The 24,655-nt window shown below is 41.7% G+C and overlaps 1 protein-coding gene across 3 annotated transcripts in view; it reads right to left on the bottom strand.

The window, feature by feature from the left end:
* Positions 1-24,274, bottom strand: part of upf1 (UPF1 RNA helicase and ATPase) — a 51,230-nt gene extending 26,956 nt beyond the window's left edge. The window contains exons 1-3 of one of the 3 annotated variants that reach the window (XM_033047004.1): positions 23,641-24,274; positions 1,820-1,962; positions 20-109 (exon numbers count right to left, since the gene is read on the bottom strand). In XM_033047004.1, the coding sequence (XP_032902895.1) occupies positions 20-109; positions 1,820-1,962; positions 23,641-23,811 (404 nt within the window). In that variant the 5' untranslated portion in view covers positions 23,812-24,274. The remainder of the gene's footprint in view (positions 1-19; positions 110-1,819; positions 1,963-23,640) is intronic. The other 2 variants (XM_033047003.1, XM_033047006.1) reach the window with 2 other exon arrangements.
* Positions 24,275-24,655: the final 381 nt, after the last annotated feature.

Genomic DNA, 24,655 nt, shown 5'->3' with positions numbered 1-24,655 from the left:
GACGAGACTCCAAACTCACCTGCCAGAGGTGTTCCCACGCCCATTACAGAACCATTTCTTGCTGGTATTGCAATAAACTACGCAGGCTGGATCATGAATCCCGCAATAACTGAAAATAGAACAGAATGAAAGAAATCAAATGCATTCAAGAGACCTAACATTAATGGTTCATGTCAATAATAAACAAATCCTGGAAGTGATAGGATGCAGGTATGGGAAAGATGGGAACCAGATTCAAATGGCATGCGATTAAATTCAAAAGCCGTCAGGGAAATAAATTAATTAAAATGCCTCATTTAAACAACATTTTCCCCACCCATGGTGCTGGAGAAATTCAGTGGATCAGGCAGCATCTCTGGCGAATAAGGATGGGTGATGTTTTGGGCCGGGACCTTTCTTCAGACAGGTTCTGACCCGAAACATCACCTATCACCATCTCTAGAGATGATGTCTGACCCACTAAGTTACTCCAGTACATTGTGTCCATCTTTGGTATAAACCTGTATCGACAGTTCTTTATTTCTATATTACAGGATTGACTTCTGGTCATGAATTAGTTCAGAGAGAAGCTTTCTTGTCCAGTATAATGAAAGATGGCAATTATTTTTCAATACCACAATCCATATATAAATTGAAAACATATAAATAATATTCCAAATATGTACTGAAGCTCCCCATGTGCAGCTAGAGTTTTTATTCAGACAAACTTAGAACATCATAGAATTCACCTATTGCAACTGTAGGCCATCCGCTAAAATTTTAAAATAATCCTTGGACCACTTTATACCCCACAGGGGGAAGAGCCACATACCCGCCTACACCCTGGAGGGAATTGGATTACAATTGGTTACTTTGACCTCATGTAGCTTTAAACAAAGGTACACTGCGTACCATGATGTTTCTTTCGGAACACTGCAGCAGGCAACTGATGCATGAAGTTCAGGAACAACTTGACAAATTAGGTTAGTAACCTTTTGCCAAGTTCAAACCTGAAACTAGATTATATAAAAACCAGAATCAGGGATTGTTGGGGAAGAACTATGGAGCAGGTTTCTAAATTTGCTTTGCAAAACTTTAACAAGACCTGCAACAATAAATAACTACAGTTCAAAAGTTCATTTGTAAAAAAAAAAACTAATTGCATTCATTTCCTATGTTCATTTTATACGAATCATGCAAAATTCAAAAGCGCATCAACCTGGAGCCATTGTCCAAAATACTAAAATATACTTGAATGACTGAAGCAATCATCTTGGTGTTTGACTAGGAGATATGTCTTTTAATTAAAAAAAAAAAAAAATGACATGGTACTATTGCTAGGTGGACTGTTCAATAAGCTACACACTCAAAATGAACACATCTCAATCAAGATCACAATTTCTAATGAGATTCCTGATTCACGCTGTTTGGTTACATGCACCAGGGGAAACGAGGAATTACTCTGCATTTCCAGTCAGATTCCAGTTACTATTACTAAAAATTGTGGATGTGTAATCTGTGAGATGCACCAGGACAACATGGTTTGGAAAGCTGGATTAATAGTAAGTGACCACTTAATAAATTCCCAGCACCTACTTGCAGATAACTGCCCTCCTTGAAGTTGACTCAAAGTTTTCAGAGAAATTAAAGTTAGAAAAAAGAATGCCTGTTTTCCTTCAAAACTGCAAAAGGATTTAAGAACAATTTTGCCACCTGCTTGACAAACTATATTTCACCGAGTTATAAAACAGAGGAAGAGGCTACTTAGTGGATTAATTCTGTTTTACTGCATAATTCTAACAATAATTTAGAGGATTAAACAAAAATCAGAGTATGGTACCTGCACGCATGTAGTGGAAGATCCTTGGTGTAGTATGTATCCTCTTCATCCTCCTCAAAGTTCAGTTCTGGCAACAACTGACTTGCTTTGGCAACGGCATCATCAACTGCTCCATTCTGGAGAACACCATCTGGTCCATTCACCTGAGTAAAGATAAATAATCCGTGTCAATATACAATCCACAGGTCAAAGGGGTTTTATTTACAATTATCAGAACAGGACGGAGAATTGTGAGACCCATGAACTGTAGCCCCTAACTGTAATATAAAGTTTGTACGTTCTCCCTGTGAATTTTCTCTGGGTGCTCCCATTTCCTCACACATTCCAAAGATGTGCAGGGTTGTAGATTAATGGCTTCTGTAAAATTGTCCCTACAAGTGTGTAGGTTAGAACTAGTGTACAGGGATCACTGATCAGCACAGACTTGGTGGGCCAAAGGGTCCGTTTCCACACTGTATCTCTAAACTGCACATATTTTAACTAGTAAGTAAGTAAGTTTTATTTATATAGCACGTTTTAAGTCAACTCGCATTGACACCAAAGTACTTTACATAAAATAGATAATAAGTTTCCATACAAACCATAGAAAAAGGTCAAAAAAATAAAGAAAATGGACACAACACATTATAGAGTTCAACACAAACGTCCCCCCCACAGCAGAATCAAAAATTTCCACTGTGGGGAAAGGCACCAGAAAGTTACCTTTAACTGGCTACCTTTATTATCCTGGAACCCTTTATAGTACCGACAAAAGGCCAAATGTTAAAAAATCACTTGGGCAAAGTCCAAGTGAGAAAATAACAATGATCCTCCAAATTGCTGAATTTATAATTATTACTTTTTCCATTTAGGGCTTCTGATCTAGGTCCCTGCTGTTCACGTTAGAATATAATTTATTTCAAATTATGTTTAAATAATATAACAGTAATAAGGCCAGGTGAATCAGAAACATACCTTCCGGGGCATTAAGATCAAGATATACTCCACATAAATAAACAACACACCATTAAATATGATGTGATGGCCTGATCACAAGCGGCTCTCTGCAGTAACTGAACTCCCTTCTCAATCAGACCACATGGTTGCTATGCCGACCATTACAAATGCCTCAGAACTTTCACAAAATTCTGATAGCTTTTCATTTATTCTTCTAGATTTGAACTAATGAACCAAGTCTGTTTATTTACAAGAGTTTGTGCTATCAGTATCTATATACTTGAAAATTCTAAACAGTAATAATTTTAAATGGTCTCAGTCTCCAATTAAAACAATTACTTAAATTTCTATCATGATACACAAAGGTGTTAAGAGATTTCCCACCATAGCCAACTCTGGTGTACTTGGCATCAACCTGTTGCTAATTGAATAGATATCCAAGTTGTACAAAGTACAACTAGTCGTTCAAACATTCTGCCACACCTTTCAAAGCTGGTATGGAGAGCAGAACTCACTTTTCTATGTGTTTGAAGTCAACAGCATAGATAATTTAAGGGCATCTCCATTAGCACTTAGGATGCCTTCCCAGGATTGAAATGGTCATGGAAACACTGCTGAAGTATAGCTTTATTTATACAGAGATGCATTACTGACAGCTCGCCAGGAAGCCAGTTGAGTCCTTTGCTGACATGCTAACAATTATGAAACCGTTCAAGTTATCTCCTCATCCCTAGGCAACATGCGTAGGAGACCTGGCCAGTGACTACCCCTTGAACTTGTTACCAAAGAAACCTTCAGGTTGGGAAGATAAGAGTAGCAATTAAAGAGAGGGGAAGAGCACCTTCCATCACATTCAACAGGTGACAGGAGAGACTGTAGAAGGGCAGTCTACTAACACACAGAACAGGCGCTGGCAGGCTCCTGCAATGCTCTGCATTCACAATGCCACATCACTGAGCTCCACGTCTCAGCACTGAGCTTGCACCAGTCTCTCTTCTACACATCACCAAACTGACTCACTTCACACCGAGCCGGGCAATAAGAGAGTTTTATTGCCAAGATCTTAGCAAAATACACAGTCCAAATTGATGTGTTTTTAATGTACTGTGATGACATAACTGTTAGTGTTCAGCCTTGAGGACTAAGAGTGTTATAATCAGTGTTAACATAAACATTGCTCTACCTATTATTCTGAAGAAGGATCTCAACCAGAAACGTCACCCCTTCCTTTTCTCCAGAGATGCTGTCTGTCCCACTGATTACTCCAGCATTTTGTGTCTACCTTCGGCAAATACCAGCATCTGAAGTTCCTCCCTACACATAAATGCTTAATTGCATTTATGTATAGTATTATTTGATATGATCAGATAGCAAGCAAAGCTTTTCACTATCACGTTACATATAAAATCAATAAACCAAAACCTTAACATGAAGCCCCACAATAAAATATATGCAAAATAAATGAGTACATTAATTAACCTGAATTTCAAATGCTATCTGTATCAATCAATCCCACATGATACTCTTTGAATCCAGGAGTCAGATTTGCAAACCAAGAAACATACAAAAGATGGTCTATTGCGGTCAATAGACTGCAGGCAACATAATTTCGTTCAGACCGAAAGGTCTGAATGACAATAAAGGAATCTAATTCTAATCTAATCTAATAGGCTGGAAATCAGTGGGTTCAGTCATCTTTGAGCAGATTGTTAACTTATTGTTTGCTTCAGTTTACATAATATTAGTCAGGATAGTTTGTTGCCTTCCTTAATATAACACCACAATATCTTAAATAACTTGAACAGGTAGATGATACTCAATTAACATGAATGCAATACTCCTTAAATGCGCACAAATGTGGCTTCAACTCTGACATTCAAAAGAGTAATATAAACCAAGATAAGTTGAAGAAGATAGACTCAACGTGCTTGAGTAACTCTGCAGGTCAGGCAGCATATTGGAGACGATGGCTAGGTGACATATCAACCTGAAGCTTTACCTATCCATTTTCTCCAGAGATGCTGCCTGACCTGTTGAGTTACTCCAGTATTTTGTATCTGTCTTTGGTATAAACCAGCATCTGCAGCCCACTTTATATTACATTAAGCTGAGGAAGAGATGGCTGCACAAACCTGGCCAGATACAAGAAGCAGCCATGTATGTAGTTTCATTAATCTTTGCATATTTTCTTAAAACACTTCACAGCTGAAAGAGCAAAAAGAATATGACCAGTGTTGAACTTCATGCTACACCAATGAGCATGGTCTCAGCAAATACTGGGCATTGGGCATGTGATACGATGGCTCAAATGACGGCCCGGTCAAAATATTAATTACATCAATCTTAATTTATGCTAAATTATCTAGACCTTTGAATCAGAAGGATATTTAATCTCTGATGAGCAGCATGTCCAGGGTTTTGAAATGGACAGTTTGGCAGAATAGATAAGCTAATTTGGCAACATGAAATCTTGAAGCACAAAGTATCAAACCGGAAACGGTAGCAATACGGTTTCTACATTTCACAATACATTTAAGCAGATGTGACACACTGGAACTGTGGTCAAAAGGATGTTCTCCAGGTAATAAGTGAGTTCGGTATTCCGATTGCGCATGCCCAGGTCATAGGTCACTCGCGATAAACATTCTCGGCAGCTGTGCAGCTGCATGAATACAGACCTGCGTTTCTTCCGTAGTCAGGATCGAACCCGGGTCTCCTGCGCTGCAAGCGCTATTGAATTGCTACTGGACTATCCTCGTCCCCTCCCTAATGTCCCATCCCTGTCCGGGGTGACCATGGACTGACGGGACACCGGCCCGGACTTCCAGCCAGTGCGGAGAAGAAGCGCTAACTCCAGTTCAACTCTGCCTGTCCCGCCGGGTTAACCGACAATCCTGGACTGATGGGACACCGACCTGGAGCAGTGGAGTTAGCGCTTCATCTCTGCACTGGCTGTAAGCCTGGGCCGCCACTGCTCCGGGCCAGTGTCTCCAGCCGCCCCCGGACGGGACACACAGGATGTGACGGGGACGGTCCAGTAGCAATTCAACAGCGCTTGCAGCGCCGGAGACCCGGGTTCGATCCTGACTACGGATGAAAGGCAGGTCTGTATACATGCAGCAGCACGTTGTTCAGAATGTTTATCGCGAGTGACCTTTGACAACTCCCATGATTCCTTGCGTTTTTCAGAATACTCGCTTATTAAATCTACATCATGCTAAAGGCTATTCAACCCAATTATTTAGTGGTGGTGCTGTGATCCACTGCCTTACCAGTCTCAATTGTTTTATTCTATTGTATGGAGGGCACAAGAGACTGCAGATGTTAGGACCTGGGGCAAAAGAAAACTAAACTGCTAAAGCAACTCAGTGCGTCATGCTGCATCTGTGGAGGCAAGAGATAATAGGTGCTTCAGGTCTGGACGCTTCATCAGGATTTAGTGTGTTCAGGAAAGATAAATCAGTGTAGAGAGGTTTGAGGCAGGAGCTGGTAGGAAAGATGAAGCAAGGGAGAAAAAACCCAGGTGTACTACACATGAATCTACCTTACCTGGAAGGGTTATTTAGCTCCCTCGACATCAACCAAGGACAAGATGTAGGGACAAGTGTTGTACCTCCAATGGTCGCAGAGAACGCTGCATTGGTACTCATGTGGAACTCAATTTTATCACCTTTGCTACCTACCATATCTGACACATCTCTTCCTTTTCCAGTTTGTCCCATCTCCATCTTCGGAGATGAACTATTCACCGTTATCTATTATATCTCTCACAGCAACCTCAATTACACCACTTCCCACCCTCTATCCTGTAAGGACACTATCCCTTTCTCAATCTTTTCTCAAGATGAAGATTTCAGCTCTAAAACAGATTAAATGTCCTTCTTCCGGAAACAACACTTCCCTTCTTCTCCATGCAGAAAATGACATTCATTTCCTTATTTGGTATCCTCAGACCCCTTTCCCAAGACAGAACAGAGATAGATCCCCCCGGTCCTTTCCTTTCACACCATTAGGATCACCAGCTATCCATCCTTCCCACTGTATTTGTGTGGAATGGGAATGAAAACCACACTGCTGATTACGAGAAACACAATCCTGAACACTCCATTCCCGTTGTTATAATACCTATCTATTTGTAGAATTTTTTAACTTGATAGAAAAGAGTCTAATCAAGTATAACATTGAGATAGTAGACACTCCAGCTTAGTATCTACCCATACACCAAATTCAACAGCTAATTGGTATGTATTAATCTCAACAAACTGCATAGTCAGTTCTCAGATGGATGTTGCTTTCAAGTTTATGTAGTTTATTCTCTGACCACCGCCTCAACTAATAGAACATCTTTATATCCTCAGATCTGAAGGTTAAGACTAAAATGCAAATAGACAAACTAAAACATGATTTTTATGTAAGGACTATTAGAAAGAATGAAGACAAGATAGTTGAAAACAGAACAAAACGCACAATAGAGCTGTGTACCAGAATAATTGGTAACACAGGAACTCCAAGAGATTGACTAGAGATTGGTGTATTGCGTGACCATTTACTGTATGGTCATGCTCAGCTGTTTGCAGAATAGATTTAGAATAAGAGAAATACCCGATTCTTAGATGGTTCATGAATATAATAACCAACTAAGTGCACTACGCTTAAAATATTCTTAGTACTTAGTAGCACTGAAAAGCAGACTGCCTATGTCTTACTTGGCTTTTTGGTACAAATCCCAACTTTATTTGCAACAGAGCCTGTCTCAGAAACAGAGATGCCCACCAGATAATCTACTTTAGTGATGTAGGTGGTCGGATAAGTATTTCACAATATGTGAAGAATGTTAACTCCACCAATGCAGCACTCCTGGAGAGTCGCACTTCAGATTTTATGCTGGGTCAACAATAGAAATGGCGTAGTGGCAGAACCTGGGGATTGAGTTTCAGAGACAAGAAACTGCAGATGCTGGAAGGAACTACATTCCTTCCTCTGGATTCACAATTCATACATTTTCTATCCTTATCTCACTTGCCTTTTATCTCTGACCGTTGTCCAAACGCCTGTCAATCAAACGCATCCACTTCACCTGTATTCACCTAACACATGTCCAACTTTGTCCTGCTGCCACTTCTTCCAGCTTACTCTCACAATCACAATAATATTTTATTAGCCAAGTATGTTTTGCAACATATGAGGAATTTCATTTACCAAGTCAGTCATACAATAAAAAGCAACGGAACACACAAAATACATGTTAACATAAACATCCACCACAGTGACTCCTCCACATTCCTCACTGTGATGGAAGGTGAAATAAAGGTTCAAATCTCTTTCCTTCTATGCTCTCTCGCGATCGGGGGCCTTGAGCCCTCCGTTCACGGGACCTATCCCTACCCCTAACAATCTGAAGAAGGCTCTCAACCCAAAATATCACATATCCATGGTCTCCAGAGATGCTGCCCGACTCCAGTTACTCCAGCACTTTGCCTTTTTATTGTAAACCAGCAGCAGCCGCAGATCCTTGAATCTCCAAACCACTGGAGGAACTCTGTGGGTTTGGCAGCATCTGTGGAGGAAATGACCTGACGAAAGTTCAGGTCAGGACTTTTGTTCAGTCTGTCAGAGTGGGAAAGAAAGCAGGAAAAGAGGGGTGGGGTGGCCAAAACCCTGGCAAGTGATAGGTGGAGACAGCTGAGGGGATGATTGGCCGATGGGTGGAATAACTGACGAAGACTAAGTGTGAAATGGGCGTCAGATAAGGGAAGAAGAGGAAAGGAGCAGGGTGATTAGTGTGGTGGGAGAAACATGCGTAAATTGGAGCTTGGGTAGTTTAGTTTAGAAATACAACACAGAAACAGGCCCTTCAGCTCACCGGGTCCGCGCTGACCAGCGATCCCCGTACATTAACACCGTCCAACAGCCACTAGGGACAATTTTTACATTTACCAAGCCAATTAACCTACAAACCTGTACGTCTTTGGAGCGTTGGAGGAAACCAAAGATCTCAGAGAAAACGCAATCAGGTCACGGGGAGAATGTATAAACTCCATACAAACAGCACCCGTAGTCGGAATCGAACCCGGGTCTCCGGCGCTGCATTCGCTGTAAGGCAGCAACTCTACTGCTACGCCACCTTGACCGCGTGGGAAAAGTGTGCGGGCGTTTTCTTGAATTTGGAGAATTAATTGTTCATACCATTGGATTATAAGTTACCCAAGCAGAATGAGGTAAAAAGGGAGAGAAACTGCGACTGAGTTGAGGCTATCAAGCACTACTATCTATTTTATTGGAGACCCTCGGACTATCTTTGAGCGGACTTTACTTGCTTTATCTTGCACTAAATGTTATTCCATTTAGTTTGTATCTGTACACTATGGCTGGCCCGATTGTAATCATATATTGCCTTTCCACTGACTGGTTAGCACGCAACAAAAGCTTTCCACTGTACCTCGACACACATGCCAATAAACTAAACTCATCTATATACTAAGTGGTAGCATTTGACTCCGAGGCACAAGCACCAAAGACATCTTGCACATCCTGTTTCACCTCCAATTATCGGTACACATCCTCTTATTGAGCAAATATGAAAAGCCAAGGCCCAAATTAAATTAAGGTGTTAGATCCACCCTAGTGTTCCAACAGCTGGTACTTCTCCACAGTTGCTTCCATCTGACAGATTACTGATAGTGAACAAGTGTATCCATATAGATCACAGGAACAAAGTAATTGTTCTAGGGTAATAATCTCGCTCAAAAATCAAAACCACCTTGAGTGCTTCCTGTGCAGTGTCTGCTTACCCTCCACATGACTATGGATTTCCATGAATGCTTTGGTTCCACCTCCATCCCAAAGATAAAATGATAAATTAACTAACCACCCTTTAAAACAAGTAGATTGCAGAAAAATGTAAATCAGAAACCATTTAATAAGCATATGAATAAGAATAATTTGCAGAGACATAGGTTAATAAAGAGGGAACGGGACTAATAGATGCTCTGCTGGGAGCCAGCTTGGGTTGAATGGTTTCTGTGTTGTAAGTAAAAGATTACAGAATTAGTCTTTTTACCATTCTTCAATAATAAACTACAGTGGTCTTCTATAACAGTTTCATTGTCACTCCTTGGCTTCCATCAAGGACTCTAGTATTCTTTTCCAGATTGTCACACAATAGCAGACGATTCAACACTGGGCATGGTAAATACCAAAAGCAAATACCTGTAGTGTGCCTCAAAGTCCCACAGTCCCCACATTATCAGTACTGCACAAAGGGAGGACTCTTGCCAGCATTGATGCACTTTGCCCAATGTTGCTCGGCAGGAACATGTAGTCAAACCCATAAGCAGAAGACAGCAATCACCCAGTCAACTTGTTATTTAAGACACACAAGGCTTATTATAGATCTAAAAAAATAAGCCTGCAGCCAAATGTTAAAACCTGTAATACAATATGAGTAATGAGAACTACATTTTACACTTCAGACCTCTGCTGCGTAACAGCTTTGACATATTGCTAGACCATGTAAAACGAGACTTGTGTAATAGCTCCAAGGGGTCAAATGTAGTCAATATAAAACACAAAGCTGCTAGATCATATAGGCACTGTTCATTCAGGTAACATCTTTCAGCAGTTACAAGAAGGGACATTTATAGATGTAAAAGTAGTCTCTAATGTTGTAAAGAACTCGAGCAGAAAATGGAGTTTAGATAACAGAATGTACAGTGCCCTCCATAATGTTTGGGACAAAGACCCGTCATTTATTTATTTGCCTCTGTACTCCACAATTTGAGATTTGTTATAGGAAAAAAATCACATGTGGTTAAAGTGCACATTGTCAGATTTTAATAAAGGCCATTTTTATACATTTTTGTATTTTCACCATGTAGAAATTACAGCAGTTTATACATAGTCCCACCATTTCAGGTGACCCTGCCACCCAACGCGTGCTGACCCCTGCCACCCTCTCTCTCTTCACTCTCTCCCCACCCCCTCTCTCTCCCTCCCGCTCCCCTTTCATTCTCTCTCCCCCCCCCCCCCCCCCATCCCCCTCGCCAGCCCTGCGGAGATCTGCGGATCTGTTTGTGTGTCAGATGGGGAGCATTATGCATGCGTGGGTCTTCGTTAATATGCCCGAGGGGTGATCACGGTGCATGTGTGTGTGTGTGTGTGTGTGTGTGTGAGAGAGGGAGAGAGAGATAGAGATAGAGTGTGAGCGAGCCTGTATGTGCAAGTCTGTGTCTGTCAGTGTGCAGGTCTATGTGTCTGTGTGTGTTTCGGTATGTGGGAGTACACGTGTGCGTTTATGTGTGTGTATGTCGCAGTGTGTGCATGTCAGTGTGTGTCAGTGTCAGTATGAGTGCGTGTGTGACATTTCTTTATTTTTCCCCTACGGCCCGCAAAAATGTGCCACATATATAATGTGGCTCTCATGCTGAAAGGTTTGGAGGCCCCTGCTGTAGAATGAACTGCTGGCCAATGAGTTTTGAGGCATTTGTTTGAACTTGAGTAGATAGAATATGTCTATACACTTCAGAATTCATCATGCTACTACCATCAGCAGTTGTATCATCAATGAAGATATGCGAGCCCATATCTTCAGCAGCTATACATGCCCAGGCCATAACACCCCCACCACCGTGTTTCACAAAGGAGATGGTATGCTTTGGATCTTGGGCAGTTCCTTCTCTCCTCCATACTTTGCTCTTGCCATCCCTCTGATATAAGATAATCTTCGTCGCAAGACCTTTCTTCAGAAATGTGGTTGCTCTTTTAAGTACTTCTTGGCAAACTGTAACCTGGCCATCCTATTTTTGCAGCTAACCAGTGGTTTGTATCTTGCAGTGTAGCCTATGTATTTCTGTTCATGAAGCCTTCTGCAGACAATGGTCATTGACAAATCCACACCTGACTCCTGAAGAGTGTTTCTGTTCTGTCGGACAGGTGTTTGGGGATTTTTCTTTATTATAGAGAGAATTCTTCTGTCATCAGCTGTGGAGGTCTTCCTTAGACTGCCAGTCCCTTTGCGATTAGTAAGCTCACCAGTGCTCTCTTTCTTCTTAATGATGTTCCAAACAATTGATATCGGTAAGCCTAAGGTTTGGCTGATGTCTCTAACAGTTTTATTCGTGTTTCTCAGCTTCTTTGACTTTCATTGGCACAACTTTGGTCCCCATGTTGATAAACAGCAATAAAAGTTTCCAAAGGTGATGGAAAGACTAGGTGCTGAGAGCTCTCTTGTACCTGCATTAAGGAGGCCATTAAACACACCTGAGCAATTACAAACACCTGTAAAGCCATGTGTCCCAAACATTATGGAGCCCTGAAACGAGGGGACTATGAATAAACACAGCTGTAACTTCTACATGGTGAAACCAAATGTATAAAAATGGCTTTTATTAAAATCTGACAATGTGCACTTTAACCACATGGGATTTTTTTTCTATTACAAATCTCAAATTGTGGAGTACAGGGGCAAATAAATAAATGATGGGTTTTTGTCCCAAACATTATGGAGGGCACTGTTGCTGCTGCAGCTGTGATTCAATAGCTAGAATTTCAGTTCCTTCTGACCCACTGGTACTTTGACGTCATTGGAACTTGGCCAAAGCAAAGAGAAATATTCAGGTTCATTTGTAAAAATACGAGAAGAAAAAAAAAATCTCCAACCACTAATCTCTTTATAGGATTTTCAGAAGAGTAAAATTCAGTTCAAATAAATGTAATGGGTTTTAATTTTCCTAGATTGGAAACATAAAACGTGGCTTTATTCCGCAGTACCCACAAAGCACACACCTGCTGCATGTGTCACTATCTGTGGTGAGGATTTTGATCAGCTTCCTTCCATCTGTTTGTCCAAAGTTGTCCAATGCATAAAGATTGAGTGGATTATATGTTCACAAAATATGTTATGGTGATAACATGCTTAATAGTGGAAAAAAAAGTCTTCGTCTACAAACAAAATATACATAAAAATAAAGCCACGTTGTAGTCTGAATACAACGCATGAAAATATAGTACGTGATGTAGTACACACCCTCTGACCAAACATCACAATTGTTTGAAACTAAAATCTGGCACCAGATTTCTTGCAGTGTCTGAAAAGTAACCGCAGATTTCCATCTACAACTACTTCTTAACTACAACTACTTCTTAAAAAACTACTATTGAGCAATTCAGTCTGTCAAGATGAAGAGAGACTTTCACTGAGCACAATGTAGCCCCCATAGATCAAATAGTTAAAACTTCTTAATGTGAAAAGTTGTCAAGACTTTTGCCCCTCGGTCTGAGGCAGCATAAAACAATTCCTATAATAAGGACATGATATGAACACCACTCTAAACTAAACTAAACTCACAGTTCAATCGTACTTTAATGTTACACATACCTGGGCACAATTAAATTCTTTTTCGGTAACAATCTTAATATATACAGGCACACTCCTAGTGATATATAGTAGATTACACTAAGGCAGTATGCAAGAGTCACCTCGTTTCAGGCGTATAGTTGACTGCGTGCCTGATTTTTACAAATGTGTTGGCTCAAAACTGCTCAACAGCCAATAAACAAAATGAAGATTTGAAAAATCTTTTAATGATAAGGCTAAAGGAATGGGTCTGCCTTTCAGAGAATCAAAATAATATGTGATTTGTAAAACTGGTTTATTCTGTGCAGTTCCATGAACTCATCAATCTGGATGGAAAAATCAATGCATCGACCGAGATTCTTTCCAAATTTCTGCAAATTAATTTGGGTAATAAGATTAACTTTCTTCAAAGGGCATGAAAATCCACAAATTGTGGCTCAAATAACAAGTTTATTTCCCAGACATAGTATTAAATTTGGAACTAAAGCAGGCTGATGAAGCTGGAATGCATACCAGCAAGAACTGTGCTGTAGTAATCATGAATAGAAACAGCACAAGTAGTATTTACATTCCTAAAGTCAAATGACTGAATAATTGAAGGCTCTGCATTTTATTTATCCATTTTGTACAATGTGGATATAACTGACAAGGCCAGCTTTTATTTCTCATCTTTAATTGCCCTTGAAAGGATGGCAATTAGCCACCTTGAAACTGTTGCAGACCTTTGGCACAATTGTTCCCAGTTGCATGACGTGACCCAACTTGGAAAAAAACACTGCAGATGGTGGCATTCCCATGTGCCTACTGCCCTTGCCCTTCCAATGGTAGAGATTGAGAGCTTGGGAAGTACAGCCAGAGTACCAAGATGAGTAAATATAGTGAATTTAAAAAAAAAAATCAATACCTCAAAGCTGTTGATGTGAGTAACGCAAGGATTAAAACTACACAGATTCATCACACTGAACGTCATTTTAGTAAGATGAATGCAAAGGTTTACCTAATGCCATAAATATACAATCACAGATCATCAGAGTTCAAAGCAAGGGCATTCTGGCATGGGACAGAAAGTTGGCTAACACGTTGAATCAACTGGTAACACAGGGAAACAAGGAACTGCAGATGTTGGAATCTTGAGCAAAATAAAGTGCTGGATGAAGCAGCATCTGTTGAGGGAATGGACAGGCAACACTTTAGGTCAGAATTCCTCTTCGGCCTAAAGGAGTGTCACTGTCCAATCGTCACTTGTCTATTGCACCAACAGATGCTGCCCGACTGACAAACAAAAACCACCAATATGTACCAATGGCAGACATTCTATTTTTTACATTTATATTGCCTTTTGACAAAAGTAAACCAAACTCCAGAATATCATTACCAAGCGCTGTCTGCATTTTTCAACCCTCCAGTTCCAACATCACCGCTGATCCTCCATAATATGACATGCATGAACACTATTGCAGATTGCCATGTTCAATAAATGTATATACAAAAAACCTACACTATACAAACACATAGCATTTCACTACTGAATGCGCCAAGTAGTTTCTATTTGGTGCCAATTTGAAACTAAATGAGTACATAAAATACAACTGATTGTAATACAGACCAGAGGCTGAACATCTGTTTAGAATCCAGAGTATTTTGTGTAGCAATGCTCAAAAGTAAATAACGCATGGGCATTCATTCTGATCACTTGGGTTTCAGTCGTATCAATTATGGTGTGTATTAAATCAATACCAATAAAGTTACTTGCGATATCAATTAGCAAACATTAATATGCGGGGAATATTGGTAACCTTTGCAGACCAATTCCAGTCCATTGCTGAATGTCAGTATTCATAAAGCAGAGATACATTAGCATGTCTAATCTTTTTGATTAAGAATCATGTCTCTGCATAGTTCAGAACATTCTCTTAAAAATTGACATTTGTCATGAAAGTTGCCTGAGAAAAAAATGTAATTGCACCCACTGGTCAGTGATACGGCTGTTACAATGCCACTACTGGCAGACTATGAAATTCCCATTCTGAGTATTACAATATTACAATTTATAAACACAACAAAAATTAAGCAAGGAATACCCGACTTTAAAATGAGAACTTAATTCCAAGTGAACACCGTGATCTCATTATTCACTGGCTTTTAACAGGACTTCACAAGACAACAACGAACTGGCTTTAAATCAGAGTCCAATGTCATAGCAGATTAGCAACAAAGAATCATCTGTGCAGCCATTAACATATCTTACTTTGCACTATTTAACTGTATATAAATGAGTTATGAGTAATGAATGGCATACCAGTAGCTGATATCTCAAATGAAAATGTTATCATTTCTAGTAATCCTACAAATTAAATAACAGAATCCAAGAGTCATATATAACATTATGAGAGGCATATATAGGATAGACAGCTAGACCCTTTTCCCAGGTTGGAAACATCCAAGACTAGAGATCACTGTTCTATGATAAGGGCAAAATTTAATGCACAGGGCAAGGTTTTTTTTTTAATTGCACAGAGGGTGGTAGGAGTCTAGAAGTTGCACTGCCAGGAGTGGTGGAAGAGGCAGGTATGATAATGGTGTTGAAGAGTTTATGAGGTGGGCACCTGGATATGCAGGGAATAGAAGGATATGGATCATGTTCAGGCAGATGAAACTAGTTTACTTGGCATCATATTCGGCACAGGCAACGTGGGTCATTGAGCCTGCTCTTGTGCTGTACTTTACTATTCTCTATATGCAAGGCTAAATAAGAAAGTAATCCAGAAAATTAAATAAAACCTGGAACAGCTTCAGAAAGCAGCTAGGGATGTCATTTGGATTCATTCAAGTAGTCACATGAAAATTGTTCAAAATAAAACAAACCAAACTTATCTTGACCTACTCATCAACCGGAAGTAAACGCCTAAGTTCTCCTTGAAGTTCGCATTGAAAGCATGGACACTTCACAAGGAGAACCTAGATGTACAGCTGAAGAATAACATTCAATTCTATCTTCCAACTCTGGGGAAATTGACCTGGAAACAAACTCATGGAGCAATATTACCAAATGATTCACAAACTTCAATGCTAAGGGAAACAAAACTATAAAAGGCATGAGATGAGACGGCAACTATTATTAAAGCTAATTAAGGGTGCTTTCTGACCAAGGATAGACATGCACAACAGCAATATAAATTTTCCCAATGAAATTAATTAAATCACAATGTAAAATGCTTCCATTTCACTGTATCTGTCCATATTATACATGTCAATTTACAAAACAGAGGGAACAGTACAATAGCTACTTTTAATGTTTTCAGATATTACAATAATTTCAATGCACCTCCAATCAAAAACATCAAGGCATATCAAAGGAGCATTATCAGATAAATAACTGATACCAACATGCAGCAGGTAATGTAGAACCTGGTGAAAACTGACAATTCAATGAGTGATTTGGAGATAAAGAGTCAGAACATTTTGGGAAGGTATCCCAGAGATAAGTGTATTGATATCTATCCAAGGGCATGACTAAATGACTGAGCGATGAAATTAAGTGAAAATTCTCATTCAATTACTGGAAGAAATCATAACCATAAAGGTCAGAAAACTAGGGGTAGTGAAAGGCTGAAAGCTTCAGAGTTAGGATTCTGGATGAATACAAATTCAGAAGATAGAGAGGGAGGCCAGTCAGAAGATGAAATCACCAAATATAGATGCAATAAAGCACAGATAGAAACATAGAAAAATAGGTGCAGGAGTAGGCCATTCGAGCCAGCATCGTCATTCAATATGATCATAGCTGCTAATCTAAAATCAGTACCCCGTTCCTGCTTTCCCCCCATATCCCTTAATTCCGTTAGCCCTAAGAGCTAAATCTTACTCTCGCTCTCTCTCTCTCTCTCTCTCTTGAAAACTTCCAGTCAATTGGCCTCCACTGTCTTCTGTGGCAGAGAATTCCACTGATTCACAACTCTTTGGGCACCAATTTTTTTTTCCCCTCCTCATCTCAGTCCTAAATGGCCTACCCCTTATTCTTAAACCGTGACCCTGGTTCTGGACTCCCCCAACATCGGGAACATGTTTCCTGCCTCTAGCGTATCCAAGCCCTTAACAATCTTATATGTTTCAATGAGATCACCTCTCATCCTTCTAAACTCCAGAAGCCCAGCTGCTCCATTCTCTCAGCATATGACAGTCCCGCCATCCCGGGAATTAACCATGTAAACCTACGCTGCACTCCCTCAATAGCAAGAATGTCCTTCCTCAATTTAGGGTTTCTAAACTCAATTTCTCTCGCAATGAAGGCCAACATGCTTTCTACACTGCCTGCTGTACCTGCATGCTTACTGTCAGTGACTGATGTACAAGTACACCCAGGTCTCGTTGCACCTCCCCTTTTCCTAATCTGACACCATTCAGATAATAATCTGCCTTCCTGTTCTTACCACCTCACATTTATCCATATTACACTGCGCCTGCCATGCATCCGTCCACTCACCCAACCTATCCAAGTCACCCGGCAGCCACATAGCATCGTCATTGCAGCCCACACTGCCGCACAGCTTTGTGTCATCCCCAAATTTGGTACAACGGGATCTGGGGGGGTCCTTGTACATCAGTCTATGAAAGTAAGCATGCAGGTACAGCAGGCAGTGAAGAAAGTGAATGGCATGTTGGCCTTTATAACAGGAGGAATCAAATATCGGAGCAAAGAGGTCCTTCTGCAGTTGTACAGAGCCCTAGTGAGACCACACCGTATTATGTGCAATTTTGGTCCCCTAATTTGAGGAAGGGCATTCTTGCTATTGATGGGAGAAGGCAGGAACGGGGTACTGATTGGGGATGATCAGCCATGATCACATTGAATGGCGGTGCTGGCTCGAAGAGCCAAATGGCCTATTCCTGCACCTATTGTCTATTGTCTGATCTATATCACTAATATATATTGTAAATAACTGGTGTCCCAGCACTGAGCCTTGTGGCACCGCATTAGTCACTGCCTGCCATTCTGAAAAGGACCGTTTACTCTTTGTTTCCTGTCTGCCAACCAGTTCTCTATCCATGTCAATACTCTACCCCCAATGCCACGTGCTCTAATTTTGCACACTAATCTCTTGTGTAGAACCTTGTCAAAGACTTTTTGAAAGTCCAGATACACCACATCCACTGGCTCTCCCTTATCCATTCTATGTGTTACGTCCTCAAAATATTCCAGAAGATTAGTCAAGCATGATTGCCCCTTCATAAATTCATGCTGACTTTGACCGATCCCATCACTGCTTTCCAAATGCGCTGCTATAACATCTTTAACAATCGACTCAAGCATCGTCCCCACTACCGACGTACGGTTAACTGGTCTATAATTCCTCTTTTTCTCTCCCCCTCCTTTCTTAAAAAGTGGGGTTACATTGGATCAGTTCCTGTGGACTGGAGGGTAGCCAGAGTCGAGAGAACATTGGAAAATAATCATCAATGCATCCAGAATTTCCTGGGGATTTATCTGCCTTCAGTCCCAACAGTTTACCTAACACCATTTCCTGACTAATGTGGATTCCCTTCAGTTCCTCCCTTCCACCAGATCCTCAGTCCACTAGTACTTCTGGGAGATTGTTTGTGAATGAATGATGACAGAACCAAAGTATTCATTTAACTGTTTAAGAAGGAACTGCAGATGCTGGAAAATCGAAGGTGCTGGAGAAACTCAGCGGGTGCAGCAGCATCTATGGCGCGAAGGTAATAGGCAACGTTTCGGGCCAAAACCCTTCTACAGACTGAACTACAGGCAACATCTTTTGCACTCTTTCCAGCATTATTTTCTGTAGTGTGGTGACCAGAACTGCACAAAATATTCCAGGTATGGCCTACCTAACCAATGTCCTGTACAGCTACAACATGATGGCCCAATTTTTATACTCAACAGTCATGCCTGTGAAGGAAAACAACCCAAATTCCTTCTGCACTACCTTATCCAACTGGGTCACCATTTTTAGGAAGCTATGAACCTGCGTCCCATGGTCCCTCTATACATCAATGCTTCTAAGATCCCTGCCATTTACTATACACGTCCTGCCGATATTAGATGACACAAAAAGCATTACCTCATACGTGCCTAGATCAAATTTAACCTGTTGCCATTGGTGACTCACCGCTCCGCCTAACTTTCCAGCTGATCTACATCCCTTTGTATCCTTAGGCAACCATCCTCGCTATCTACACTACACCAATCTTCATGTCGTTAGCTGGCTTGCTTATCCAACCAGAGACATTCTCATCCAAGTCTCCGGGTTACGCAAGGGTTCCAATCACTGAGAACTGTCCGCACACTGATTTTTCTTGTTGGAAATGTATGTTTTCATATTCTGTGGCTCTGCACACACTTCCAAAAATCATTTAATTGTAAAAATATCTTCTATTTTAACCCCAATACTTCCCCTAATTGGACTAAGTGCCATGTCAGTTCTTATATGATAAAGGAACTATCATTGATGCCCTGCTGCACATCATTTATTACAGACTTCCAGTCAGAAAAACAAATCTCAACCACTTTCCTCCGCCTCCTATAACCAAATCAATTTTGCATCCATTTCCCCCCCAAAAAAACCTTTGATTTCTAGACTTGCATAAACATGGGACCTCATCAAAACACTTTTTTTTAATATTGGTAATCTCCAGGCAGGCTTGCCCCTGCGCAAAACCATGCTGACTACCTCCAATCAGTGACTGCCTTTCCAAGAGATCACAAATCCCACCCGAAGATTTGTTTACCAATTGTTTCCCTGATGTAATGCTCACTGGTCTATTTCCCTACCACCCTTTTTGAATATGGAAACATTAACCACTCTCCAGTCTTCTAGAGGAGAGTTAACAATGATGTATAAATCTCCACCAGAGACCAAGTGATTTCCTTTCCCACAACAATGGAATAGATCTCATCAAGCCGAAGGGATCAATATCTCTAAACATATCTTCCAGGCTACCATCAATATTCCCACCCTTCTCCTGAATACTGATGTGTTCATTCAGGATATCCTACACATTGCCAGACTCCTGCTTGGTCTCGGAGACCAACTCTTTCCCCAGCTATTTTCTTAATTCTATTTTATACGACAGAAGGTTTTGAATTGTCTTTAATTCTCTTGTCCAAGGCTGTTTCATGTGTCTTTTTTTGCTTCCTGCTTTCTTAAGACCTCGTCTAATCCACTATAAAGCACAAAAACTTGTTTGATTTCAACTCCCCAAATCTGACATTCGCTTCTGGGGTCTAGAGTCACATATTGGACACACAAATAAAGATCATAAATTTCCTCTCATTTGGAGCATTAATGAACCAGATGGGCTCCTATAACAATACAGTAGCCATTACCAGGCTGATTTGTATGTTTATTCTGAATCTACATACCCATAACAGTAAGATTCAAACTTCCAGATGTGAAATCTGACTCTTCAGTTTTCGTCCATGCCTCAGGATTGCAAATTCAGTAACTACACCACTGTGCCACCACCTTGCTCACATATTTCACTTGACCACTCTTTCCCAAATTTTAAAATGTATCCAATGCTCAGGTTGATCCATTTAAAAAAAAAAATATATGCATTATTTTCCACAAGCTAACATTTATAATAACCCTGAGCTAAAAACAAATTTCTGGAGAAACAAATAAAGACCGTAAATTGGAGAAACTCAGTGGGTTAGGAAGTATCTGTGGAGGGGAATTGACACATGACATTTCAGGTCATGACCCTTCTGTTTTTGTGCTCAACATTCCAGCATCTGCAGACTCTTGTATCTTCATTTTTATCAATAAAACCATATCTATTAACCATAGATTTTCTTACAAAATCATATTAATTGTATTGCAAACCACAAAAAGTTTGCGTGCCATTTCAATACATTGTAACAGCACCATAAGAGGCCTACAGCAAGATCTCTATTTTTGGGGTAGGCCTTCAAAAGGAACAAGGGCAACAAACACACAAAACAAAAATTAATAGACTTCAAATTGTGCAGCTCAAGGAGTTACCAATAGCGTTTTAAAATCAGCTAATCATTTACACCTTGTACATAAAGGAATTGAAGTATAACGGGATCAGCCAGAAGCCAAATGATAGTGCATATCACATTTTTCGCACTGTCTCAATCGAGACATTTTAGCAACTTTAAATCAAGAAATCGTTGAATTCATGTTACACAAATATGCTAGGATCATTCATCAAAGATTGCATATAAAAGATACATTTACCCATAGTTACAGTGACATGATGCAGAAGAAAGTTGTTACATCGAAGATCAGTGAGTACATACCATAATTGGCAGAGTATTCATTTCAAGATGGGCAGTTAAAGAACTTCAGGAAAGTGCATTGAAGCAACTCACCTTGGACGGTTCCAGTGGATTGTGGTCACTACATTGTACTGTTATTCCTTGCGTACAATATTAAACCATTGTTAGCTATGCACAAGTTCTTGTTCAGATTCCTATGTCTCTACTGGACAGCATGGAACTGTCCTGGAATAAACTGCTATTTTTCAATGCATGTCCATTGCTTTAATTCAACTCTCCTTTCAAAACTGAGATTTTTCAACATAACATGAACCCTCCATGAGAATAATGAGATTACACAGTTTACTTCTGAGAACCTGTATAAATCTAACTCGCCCATGGGCTGGCTGTTAGCTGCAATCACTCAATGATGTGAACCCAGGTGAATTTTGATACAAATTCATAGCATCATAAGTGAAAGGTAGAAGCTTAGCTGGGTAGGACAATGGAAGTTGTGCTATACCAAATATCAAATAGAGTACATTAAAACTGGGTACATATACCAAAACCATCTTGTATTGTGAACTCAAGGTCCTTAACATCACCGTGCAGTGAATGTTCACCTGTCGCACAGAGTCAAATGTACAAAACATCTCTATGAGCATACACAAGCCAGACTAGACAATTTCCTGAACAATTATAGCGGAATACTGGAATACTGAAGAGTAAACTAAGTCAGTTGTATGGCATTTGTGTTTGCTTAATTACTCTTGACTACAAGAGTAATTTAGCAGCACAATCACCAGGCTTTTTTACAACTTATCATGTCTGCAATGATTGTGGATAACTGGCAAGGAGTTATGGTGTGTTCATGTGTGTCTACTACTGTTCCTGTGATGATGTAGCAGTATGCTGATCTTTACCTTGTCTGGACTCTTCAATATCTTAATATTTGGGGTATCCAAGAACACGATAAATGATCAGAATCCAAATAATAAACCTTCCATATTGGGCAACACATATTCCAAAAAGCTTAACTGAAATGCCATTCTTTTTAATGTAAACTCTCCATCGCTCCATCTAATCTGCTCATTTTCTATTCAGTACTCTCTCCCCTGTTACATCATTGAGATTAGGACAAAAATGTATGTCCTCCCACTCCCGTTAAATAACTCACATTAAATAGTCGAAAAAGGCACAAGCTCTGTAATAATGGCCATGAGGGCCTGAATCAGACTACATGAGCCGCTCACAAGCACCACACTCATTTTGTGACCGCTAAAATAAATATTCAGTTAAATGTCCTACCTGTGTGTTCATTCCACTCATTGCTTAAATGCCAAAGACCACCATGAGCAGTGATCGGGTAATTATCCAGAATCTTTGTATGGAATTTTAATTGTTCTCTTATTCCTACAGCTGATGCAACTAACTGTCACTTTTAAACTTGAACCAATATTTAGTAACTTTCCTTGTACAACCACCACAGATGATAGTTTTAGAGGAAAGGTGGTCATTCATCCTATAGTACACAATTCCTTGAATTAGCCCCAGCTCACCTAAAACATGACCTGCATGATTTAGGAAATGGCAAGCAACTTATTCGCACACATTTCTCCAGCCCATGTAACACTCATTATACCAGACAATGAATGGCACATCCAATTCCTCCCAAAAATAATCCTCCAGGGCCAGAGATGCCTATTTGCAGCCATCGCAAATGACCGACAGTCGGAGGGGGCAAGGGGAACGAGTAAAGGACAGGTTGTGAGTCGGGAAAGATCACACAGGGAAGGAGGCATGGAACGTGAGGATGGGGAGAAATAAAGAAAATTGGAAAGGCGGATGGCAAATAAATAAGAGAAGGCGGCCCGGAGTGTGTGGGGCTGAAACACTGGAGGCATGTGTGTCTGGCTGGGGGGGGGGGGGGGTCATAAAAAGTTTGTGCGGGGTTGGGGCGGAGTAGGGAGAGACGAGATGGAATACACCCACCTATGTAAACACACTCATCCTCTGCCCTCTGTTCTTCCTCCAGTTCAGGCGGCGCTTCCTGCCGCCATGTGCTTCTCTTTCGGGCTCCGAGGCCCAGGCGAGTCAGGAAACGCCGGGTCGGCCGCGGCCAGGGCCTGGAGTTAAGTTACACCGCCTGGGGATTGCGTGTGAACCCCTTTTTACCTCCCCCTTCCTCACCCCCCCCCCCCCCCATCCCATCCCTGCACTCCTCCTCACAACCACCACACCCCCCCTCCCTCCTCCCCCTCCTCTCCCCAACCCCGTCGCGCTCACCTGCCCGTCGCCGGGGCCTTGGCTCTGGCCTTGAGTCTGGGTCTGAGACGGCAGAGTAAAGTCGGTGAACTCGAACTCGGAGCCCTGCGTGTCTGCGCCGAGCAGCTCGGCCTCCTCGGTGTCCAGGAAGGTCAGCGTCTGCGAGCTCGGCCCGTACGCGTCCACACTCATGGCGGCCACGGCGCGGGAGCGCGCACTCGCTTCCCCCCTCCTCTCGGCACGATTCAAACCCACGGGGCAACAACCGCTGGGCGCGCGCTGGGGGCCCGATGGGGATGGGGCGGGCGGGCGGGCGGGAGGGAGGGAAGAGTCGGCGCCGAGCGGGCGGGAGGTAAGGAAGGAAAGAAGGAAGGAAGGAGGTCCGCGGGTTCGAGGCCAGGCGCTGGGCCTCGGGCTTGGGCCGAGCGAAGAACCGCGGCGGGGGTTGCTATCCGTCGGAAGGAAAGAGTAGGAGGTGGAGGCGATGAGGAGGCGGCGGCGGCTTTCGAGCTGCGGAAAGGTCTGGAGTTGAAAGGGTGGGCAAGTGAATGGCCGCTGGAGGCCGAGTTGAGCGGGAGGGCGGCAATCGATGGCCGGACAACCCCACAGCAACAGCGCGAGAGCCGCAACTCCCCCGCAGCGCTGACGTACTGCACAGGACGCGCTGACGTGAGGACGCCGTCGGCAGGCGGTGACGTAATTCGCCGGCAAGGACGGGTGACGTAATACACACAGGGAGAGAGGTGATGGTGGCGGGGGCGGGTAAGTAAAAGCGCTCCCTCGATTCGCGCCTCCTCCTCCCCTTCTTCACGCCCCAACTGCGCCGCAACACGTTGGCGGTCGGCGCTGGGAAGAGGCTGTGGCTACTGCACCGCCTGCACTCTCCCTGAATGACAGGTTGCCATTTTAGACCCAGTGCTCAGACGTCCATTATGCCCCTTTAAACTCCATTAGCCTCCAATGTGTCTGCTCAGGACTGCAGTCCTTTATTCTGATCCCTCCTTCAGCACATGTTACCTTCTCTGAGAGGATTATT

Source organism: Amblyraja radiata, chromosome 29 (genome assembly GCF_010909765.2).
Source record: "Amblyraja radiata isolate CabotCenter1 chromosome 29, sAmbRad1.1.pri, whole genome shotgun sequence".
Taxonomy (NCBI): Eukaryota; Metazoa; Chordata; class Chondrichthyes; order Rajiformes; family Rajidae; genus Amblyraja; species Amblyraja radiata.
The sequence above is the reverse complement of the archived record's forward strand: the minus strand, read 5'-3'. Positions and strand labels throughout refer to the sequence as shown.